This window comes from Orycteropus afer, unplaced genomic scaffold, assembly GCF_000298275.1.
Source record: "Orycteropus afer afer isolate SDZICR_OR568_19922 unplaced genomic scaffold, OryAfe1.0 scaffold00501, whole genome shotgun sequence".
Lineage (NCBI taxonomy): Eukaryota > Metazoa > Chordata > Mammalia > Tubulidentata > Orycteropodidae > Orycteropus > Orycteropus afer.
In genome coordinates this window covers 1,868,106-1,876,279 of record NW_006922088.1, presented here as the reverse complement: position 1 = coordinate 1,876,279, position 8,174 = coordinate 1,868,106, and the positions used below count along the sequence as shown (strand labels likewise).

The 8,174-nt window shown below is 57.6% G+C and overlaps 3 protein-coding genes across 3 annotated transcripts in view; 2 read left to right on the top strand and 1 right to left on the bottom strand.

The window, feature by feature from the left end:
• Nucleotides 1–534: 534 nt before the first annotated feature.
• ATP6V1F (ATPase H+ transporting V1 subunit F) lies at nucleotides 535–3,257 on the top strand. Its single transcript, XM_007955410.2, has 2 exons — nucleotides 535–686; nucleotides 3,056–3,257. Exons 1-2 carry the CDS (start codon nucleotides 535–537, stop codon nucleotides 3,255–3,257), a joined length of 354 nt encoding a protein of 117 aa, XP_007953601.1.
• Nucleotides 3,258–4,046: 789 nt separating this feature from the next.
• ATP6V1FNB (ATP6V1F neighbor) lies at nucleotides 4,047–6,418 on the top strand. The gene is made up of 2 exons (XM_007955407.1): nucleotides 4,047–4,467; nucleotides 6,309–6,418. The coding sequence occupies exons 1-2, from the start codon at nucleotides 4,047–4,049 to the stop codon at nucleotides 6,416–6,418; spliced, it is 531 nt and encodes a 176-aa protein (XP_007953598.1).
• Nucleotides 6,419–6,595: 177 nt separating this feature from the next.
• LOC103209538 (kielin cysteine rich BMP regulator) overlaps nucleotides 6,596–8,174 on the bottom strand; it is a 38,331-nt gene continuing 36,752 nt past the window's right edge. Inside the window, 4 exon segments of the mRNA XM_042782899.1 lie at nucleotides 6,596–6,734; nucleotides 6,815–6,906; nucleotides 7,105–7,194; nucleotides 7,300–8,166. Of these exon segments, the coding sequence (XP_042638833.1) occupies nucleotides 6,596–6,734; nucleotides 6,815–6,906; nucleotides 7,105–7,194; nucleotides 7,300–8,166 (1,188 nt within the window).

Below are 8,174 nucleotides of genomic sequence, written 5' to 3'. Positions count from 1 at the left end.
GTAGGAGCTCTGGTAGCATAGTGCCTAAGGCACTTGACCGCTAACCAGAAGGCTGGCGGTTCAAACTCGCCAGCCACTCCTCGGAAGGAAGGTTAGGCAATCCTACTTCCGTAGTGATACTGCCTCTGAAACCCAAGGAGGGGTCGCAATGAGTCGGGGCCGACTCGACGGCATACAACAACAACAAATCTCTGTGTTGTCGGCGTCCAACAACGCTAGGCTTAATACAGTTGTCGAACAAACAAGTGAACGAACGAACATTTGAACAAATAAACGAAGGGAGAACCCTGTCTGAGGGAGCTCGCTGCCGCCAGGCCTTCTGGAATACGTAGTCCGTTGGTTACGGCCTTTCTTTATGGCGCAGGCGTAGTCAGAGTGAAGTTACTTTGCTCTTAATGCGCATGCTTCAGAAGGCAGGGTGTGAGAACTGCGCATGTCTAAAGGGGGGCGGGTGAGGCTGAAAAGGGGACGCCTATGGGGGCGGGGCTTCGGTTACCTCGGGCAGTCACGGGTTGAGCTCTGCCAACTGCGAGGATGGCGGGGAAGCTCATCGCGGTGATCGGAGACGAGGACACGGTGACCGGCTTCTTGCTGGGTGGCATAGGGGAGCTTAACAAGAACCGCCATCCGAATTTCTTGGTGGTCGAAAAGGATACAACCATCAATGAGATCGAAGACACTTTCCGGTACGGTGGCCCGCTAGGCCTGGAACGGCCCTTCAGTGGTCTGGCGGGCGCGCAGAGAGGGAGGAGGCGACTGAGATTCGGCCGGGCCCTGCGCGGGGCTTTGCAGATCTGACCGAGGTGTCAGACGCCACACTGGGGGTTCGGGAAGTCTGAACGCCCTTGCGGAGCAGAGGCCTCTGCCGTCCCAGCGCTTCAGGTTCCTTTTTGGGGCTCCATGGGGCCGGGGCTATGTCAGGTGCGTGAGCGCGCCCCTCACATATCCATGTGTCAGAAAGGAGGGGAGCAGAGCTGGGACGGGCGCCGTCCCACGGTCTACTCTGTCTCTGACGTAGGTGGGCGTCCGCAGCGTATCTTTCGGAGACCCCCACGCTGTTCGTAGAGCAGGATCCGAGCCTTGCAAGCACTTGGCTGTTCTGCGATTGACCCCAAAGGAACTACATTCGGCATCAAGGCAGTGCTCGGGCTTTGTTGTGCTTTGATCTCCATTACAAAGCTCACAGTTGTCCTGAAACGTAGGGGTTATTATTCCTACTTATAGATGAGAAAGGTAAATTTCAGAGAGGTTGAGGGATAGACCCAAGGTCACACCCCTCTGGTAAGAGGCAGAACTGGGGTTTGAACCCTGTCTCACCCTGCCTGCCTCATAAGCTGGTTCTCACTCGGCTTGTGCGGGTCCCCGGCTGTCGTGGACATTTCCAATTCGTCTTCCCAAGGGTTAGAATATCAGTACTGTGCCTACCTTCCTGCTAAGACCTTGGGCAGTTCTTGCACTGGAAGTCCCCCTCCTCACATCCTGCCCTGGCTGGAAGGTGATAGCTTCATGTATGGGTGTGAACAGGCCTGTTAGTCCAGGAGGTGCCCTGGTGACTAGAATTGAGGGTGCCAACCTCCTCTTGTTCCCCTCCCCCCTTCTCTAGGGCCCCTGTGCCAAGTCTCAGGAGGAAACCACTCCTACCTGCTGCCTCCTAAACAGCCCAGCCCAGAGCTGCGGCTGAGACTGGTTCCTGCTGCCTGGGGTCTGACGGACTGGACAGGGGTGGATGCTCTCTGCTGACCCCTAGGCAGTCTGGTAAACTGACTCAAGTTGTCATGAAGGAGGACACACCATTCCTCGAATTTTCCATGTTTCCAACCTAATGGGATCTTAAGAATCATCAAGTCTAATCTAGCCCAGTGCCTGGGACATTACTGTATGGAAGGTCATGGATGGGTTAGGAAGATCGCAATGTCAGGTTGAATCTGTGTAGAAAATAGATTACTTCATTTCTGATTTTCCTCTTCCTGTTTTGTGTTCCTGACTCATGCAAAAATTCCCTGCCTTCAGAGGGAACACAGAAAAAAAAAAATGCATTGACCCATGTTACTGTAGTTTTGTGTGTCACTGTACATAAATTATATTTCAATCAAATGTATTTTTAAAAATTCCCTGCCCTCATCAGCACAGATCTTCAGTCATCAGCCCTATTTTATATTATGTTTTTAATTTATTTAATTTGTTTTCCTTTAAAAAATTAATGTGTTTGTATGGTTTGCAAATTGATGTTTAAAAAGGTATGCACCGAAAGGTCTCACTCCCACCCATGTCATTTTCCACCTCATTACCCTTCTGTTGGAAGATCACTTTGTTTCTTTATTATCTTTCTAGTATTATGTACTATAAGGGAGTACACATCTATACCCTTAATCTCCCCACAAGGTGTCCCTGGGTGGGGCAAGCAGCTGACACCCTTATCTGCTAACCAGAAGGTTGGAGGTTCAAGTCCACCCAGTGCTGCCTTGGCAATCTACTAAAAAAGCAGCCATTAAAAGTCCTGTGGAGTGCAGTTCTCTGACAAACATCTGAGTCAGAATTGACTTGACAGTAACTTGTGTTTTCTTACGCAAGGCAGCACATTGTATACACTGGCCCCCCTCATCTTCATTATCAGTGACTTGAAAGCCTTCTCAGCAGGGAGATAGAAATTGGTTCTTGACAGAATTGAGAAAACAAAAACCAAACTCACTGCCATTGAGTTGATTCCGACTCATAGCGACCCCCATTGGGTTCCCAAGGCGGAAATCTTCACAGAGATATATTGCCCCCTCTTCCTTCCACAGAGCAGCTGGTGGGTTTGAACTGCCAACCTTCTGGTTAACAGATACCTTAGGCATTATGCCATCAGACAATCTTTTCTCGTGTCCTCTGCATTCTCTGGGTCATGTCCATTCCCTTCCACAGCCCAGCTTCCGAATGGGCTGTGGGCAGCAGAGAGAGACCATCAGAGAATGGGCTGTGGGCAGCAGAGAGAGACCATCAGAGAATGGGCTGTGGGCAGCAGAGAGAGACCATCAGAGCTGCCCTGGACCGTTTTCCTCATCTCTCCCAACAGGCAGTTTCTAAACCGAGACGACATCGGCATCATCCTCATCAACCAGTACATTGCCGAGATGGTGCGTCATGCACTGGACGCCCACCAGCGCTCCATCCCCGCCGTCCTGGAGATCCCGTCCAAGGAGCACCCCTATGACGCTGCCAAGGACTCCATCCTGCGCAGAGCCAGGGGCATGTTCACTGCTGAAGACCTGCGCTAGGGGCGCCTCCAGCCCTCCAGCCCCTCCCTCACAGGCTTCTCCCCAGTCTGGCCATCCGCTCTTCTATGCGTTCTGAGCCTCCGATTTCCAACCCCCTGCCCGTTCCCACTCCAGAGATGCTGGGTAAAGTGCTTACAGGTTCCTGGGATCTGGCGTTGAAACCAAGGCTGGTGAGGGAGCGGGAAACCTGACCATCTTCTCTGCCCCTCCACTGTCTCTTCCTTGTGTTGTTACACAGTGTCATTGTTGACATGAAATTAAAGTACTGTTCTTATCTCTCTAAGCTGTGGGCTGCTGTTAGGAAGGTCGTGTGGGATGAGGCTGTTGGGGGAGATTAGATTGGCAGGACTGAAAAGATTGTGCTGAGGACCCAAGCATCATGGTGTTGCACCATGAAGATTGTGCCAGGAGCCCATAGCTCAAGGACTAGTCCTCTGAATCAAAGCCCAGACTCCCTGTCTTCAGCCTGCATTGGGCTGGGGTGGGGTCTGGCCCTAAGGGACCAGAGCAGAAAATACAGACACCTGGAAGTCTGTGATACTAGACTGATCCTGATTTCTGCTAGAGACTGGGGACATCTCATCCCTTACTGCCCATAGTCCCTGGCCTGAGGCTGTCTCAGAAGCAGGAAATGTGAGCTCTGCTGAGGACATGGCAAGTAGAATCCTGGCCCTGTGTGAGGTGAGGCTTGGTTGCCAGGTGACTGGCACTGGGCAGCCTCCCCAGCTGTCAGAAGGAAAGCCTCTATTTACTCTGTTCACCCTGGTACTGCGCCTTCCCTGCCATCCCATGTCGCGCCAACTCAACATGGACACGCTGCGGCAAAACTTCTGGAAGGAGGAGTATCTGAGGGAGAAAATGTTGCGCTGTGAATGGTACCGCAAGTATGGGTCGCTGGTGAAGGCCAGGCAGAAGGCTAAGGCTGCAGCCCGCCTACCCCTCAAACTGCCCACCCTGCACCCCCAAGCCCCACTCTTACCCCCACCTGCTCCCAAGGAAGCCCCGTCCAAGTCCCCCAGCTCCATCCAGGAGGCTCCTTTTCAGTCAGAAATGTGCCCAGTGCCACCTGCCACCCGGGCCCTGCTGTATGAAGGCATCTCCCACGACTCTCAGGGGCGCTACTGCTACCTCAACACCCGAAAACTGGACTTGCCAGAGAAGCGCTACCTCTTCCCCATCACCACCAACTTCACATATGGCTGGCAGCTGGGTGAGCCCCCTACCGCCAAAAGATACTCATCTAGCAAACACTGAGCACCTACCACGGGCCAGGCAATGGTTGGCAAGAGGCAGTGAGGCATGGCCTTTAGGTGGCATAGGCGTTCTCTGGAGGGACCAGACCACAAATAGCAAGGAAATGCCCAGAGGGACAAGCTCCATTATAGTAGGGAGTGATGGGGTAGAGTGCCTCCATAGATTGGATTGTCAGGAAGGGCCTCTTTGAGGAAACGGTGGTCAGGCTGGGACATGATAAAGAGAAGTATGGATTGGATTCTCAGTACAAGGGAGCCTCAAGGAGGGTTTGAAGGAGGTGAGTGACACTGGTCACTTCAAAAAAAGTCACCCTGGCTATTCTGTAGGTAATGGGTATTTCAGAGGAAAGAGTGGAAGCTGGCAGGTAAGTTACGCATCTGTTTAATCCAGGTACAAGATGGTGGCTGGGGTTGGGGTGGCTGGCACTGGAGCTGAGAGGTGGAGTCGGGTGCATTCTGAGAAAAGAATGGCACTGACTAATGGGAAAGGAAGAGAAAAGTCGATGATGACCCCCAGGCTTTTGGCCAGAGCAGCTGTGACATGGAAAGATGGGGGAGGATCGAGGCTGGAGGGTGTGGCTATGGGTCAGATGGACCACGTTGTGCTTGAGGCGTCGGTCGTGTAACTGTGAGCCTGGCCTCAGGAGAACTGTGGATGCGGAGGGTGCGAGTGGGAAGGTCACAACCCAAGCAGAGCCAGTAGTCCTGATTGTGACTCATGGTGGCCTGTGCGTGTCCAAGGAGAGCTGTGTTCCATAGGTTTTTGGTGGCTGGTTTTTCAGAAGTTGAGCACCACATCTGTCCGTTGAGGTGCCTTGGGGTGAACTTGAACCTTTATTTGGTTAGTAGCCAAGTGTGTCAATTGTTTGCACCAGCCAGGAACTCCCATCAAAGTATCAAAACCAGAAAACCAAACTCACCACCATGGAGTCGATTCCGACTCACAGCGACCCCCACTGGGTTTCCAAGGCTATAAATCTTTGTGGAAGTAGATTGCCCCATGTTCCTTCTGCACCAAGTCTAGGTGGTGGGTAAAGCCAGGAGGTTGGGGGGGGTGCCCCTGGAGCACAAGTTGCTGCAAATTTGGCAGGAGAGGGGGGAGGCAGGTAGGGAGATGGTGGTGGAGGGAAAGCTGTCCCTTTGGACTGTTTTTGCTGCGAGGCTCAATCATGGTCATCAGCTGGGAGGGAGAGAAGTGCGGCAAGGAGCCGGTGAGTGAAAGCATGGGAGAAGGGATCTACCGGCAGTGCCCCAGGTGGCTGGCTGGTGCTCAATGTCCCTTGCTCCCTGTGGTCATGAGTGTAAAGTGAGACCCGTTACGCAGTCAAGTATCTCCCTCCAGCTGCTTGAGTACAGGTGCAGAAAGGGTGATGGATGGTAATAACTACAGCCAAGCAAAATTCCCCCACTCTTCCCATTGCCCTAAGGTGGGAATAAGGGGCAACGAGCCAACAAAAGCAGGAGGCGAGCTGCAGAACGGGAGCAGGGCAGACAGAAGGCCTGTCTCCCAGAGAAGCCTCGCTGGGTCAGACCCTGGGCAGAAGGGCCAGGGGCTGAGGATGGGGTCAGTGGTAGCAGATGGCTGACAGTGACCCTGTCATAGGCGCTACATGACCACACCCACCAGCTCCCTGAATTTCCCCACAGTCCCCTCTTCTCAGGCACATCCTTTTATTTCTTCACACTCATAAAGTGGGTACAACCCAGGCAGTTCCCCAGGGCTGTGCACAGAGCCACGGCCCCTCGCCTGAGTTGCTTTCCCAGGATCCCATTCGTGGGTTCTGCCTTCTCTTGCTAGGCCCCCCGGTGAAGCAAGAACTGGTTTCCTGCAAGATGTGCCGCATCGATTCCTTCTTCCGGAAGAATGGCGCCTTCGCGCTGCTGGACCCCCGAGACCTGGCCCTCTGACCGTGGACCGGCGGGACAGGTGGGCTCGGGAAGGGAAGAAGAAATGACGCGTCTCCTGGTGAGGCGAAGCTGCTGAGTGTGTCTGTGTCTCCGGCTCCTGAGGCTGCGTCCGGGGCCTTTCTCAAACTCCCTCCGCCCTGCACCTGCTGACCTGCCGGCGGCCCTCTCGACGTTCCCTTAACCCTCGACTCCTCGGTCACCCTTAGGAAGACCCAGCGATGACCCGAGGGGTGCTGGGGAGGGCGAGCTCGCCTGTCCGGGAGCAGGCTTCTCGGAGCCGGGGGCCCACAGCAGCTCCTGGAAGTTCTGGGTGTTCCTGGGGGGCGGGGGCAGTGGCCTGTCACCGCAGATGCCCGGGAGCGGGCCGCCCCTGGCCCCCGCCCCTGGCCCCCTCACCTGGCCCCGAGGGCCCGCAGCCTCCCGGTCCTCTCCCGGTGAACCTGCTGTAGCCGCTCCCGCAGCGCGCGCCGCTGCCCCGCCGCGTCCTCCTGGGCAGAGCCGAGCGCTTGGCGCCGCCTCCCACCCCCGGGGCGGCCCTGGCCGAGCCGCGCGGTCGCGCGCTGGGCCGCTATCGTTGCAAAAGCGTGCGGCGCGCCCTTCCTAGGAACCCCGGGTCCTGCCAAGCTCTCCCCGCCCCCGCCTGGGACAGAGGACGGTGACCCCGCCGCCCTTCCCCTGAGGCTTGCCTGTGACGGATGCTGAGCGGGGCTGGGGGGTGGCCCCAGGGGGTGAACCCGGGTGTGGCGGTTCCTAGCGATGCAGAGGAGTTCCAGGACCTGGGGCCGGGGCGTAGCTGTCAGCCGGGGGCCGGCCCTCCAGGCCCCGCCCCGCCCCGCCCCCTCTGGGTCCCGCCCCCCGCCCCGGGCCTGCGGGGCGCGCACCCGGAGCCGCTGCCGCTCGCGGTCCTGCCGCCGCCGGCACCGAGCCGCGCGGTGCAGCTCCAGCAGCCGCTGCAGCGCTGTCTGTCGCTGCGCCGCACTCACACCCGCCGCCGCCGGCTCGCTGCCCGGAGTGCCGGGCCACGCGGCCTTTGTGGGCTTGGGGGCCTGCGCCTCCGGGGCGCCCGGGGGCCCCGCGGGGCCGCCTGCGGGCAGTGCCCCCACCTCACCCGCTTCGCGCTCCGCCGCGCCGGGGTCTCCTCGCGGGCCCTGCAGGCCATACGGACCGTGCCACAGCCCAGTGGTCCCCGGGAGCGTGACAGGGGGCTCTTGCTGCCCGGAGCCCCGGGTGCTGGGTGCCTCCGGCGTCGCTGCGCCTGGGAGCCGCGGGCGGGGCGGGGGTCTCGGCAGGTGGGGCGCCGGCTTTCCCACGGCTGGGGCCGACCTTGCTCTCTGGCCGTTGGTCTCTCTCCGCGGGCCTGGCCTCTCCCTTTTCCCACACTGTTCTGTCGGGGACCTGCAGAAGCCCCTTGCGGGGCCTAGGGGGTCGTCCTCCCGGGGCTGCGTAGGCGCCTCTCCCCTGGCCACTTCCCAAGCCTGTGGGACACTGCCACCCGACGTCGGAGGGATTTCCATTTCCTGACCCGGAGGGACCTCCTTTCTCCGACACTCAGGACTGTTTCCCCTCTGCTCCCGACGAGCCTCGGCCTGCTGACTCGGAGAGATCTCCTCCCTCAGACCCTGAGGACCCTCTGCACTCTGACCCTGGCATGCTTTCTTTCTGGGACTCAGAGGCCCGTCTTTGTTCTCATTCTGGGCACCCCAAGGAGCCTTCTCCCTCTGACCCCAAGAGACCCTCTCTTTCGGACCCTGCGGGG

Bases quoted from the DNA above. Each gene is read 5' to 3' on its own strand.
- ATP6V1F (XM_007955410.2), top strand. From the start codon at position 535: ATGGCGGGGAAGCTCATCGCGGTGATCGGAGACGAGGACACGGTGACC. The intron at 687-3,055 runs GTACGGTGGCCC...CTCTCCCAACAG, and splicing joins GAGATCGAAGACACTTTCCG to GCAGTTTCTAAACCGAGACG.
- ATP6V1FNB (XM_007955407.1), top strand. From the start codon at position 4,047: ATGTCGCGCCAACTCAACATGGACACGCTGCGGCAAAACTTCTGGAAG. The intron at 4,468-6,308 runs GTGAGCCCCCTA...TTCTCTTGCTAG, and splicing joins CACATATGGCTGGCAGCTGG to GCCCCCCGGTGAAGCAAGAA.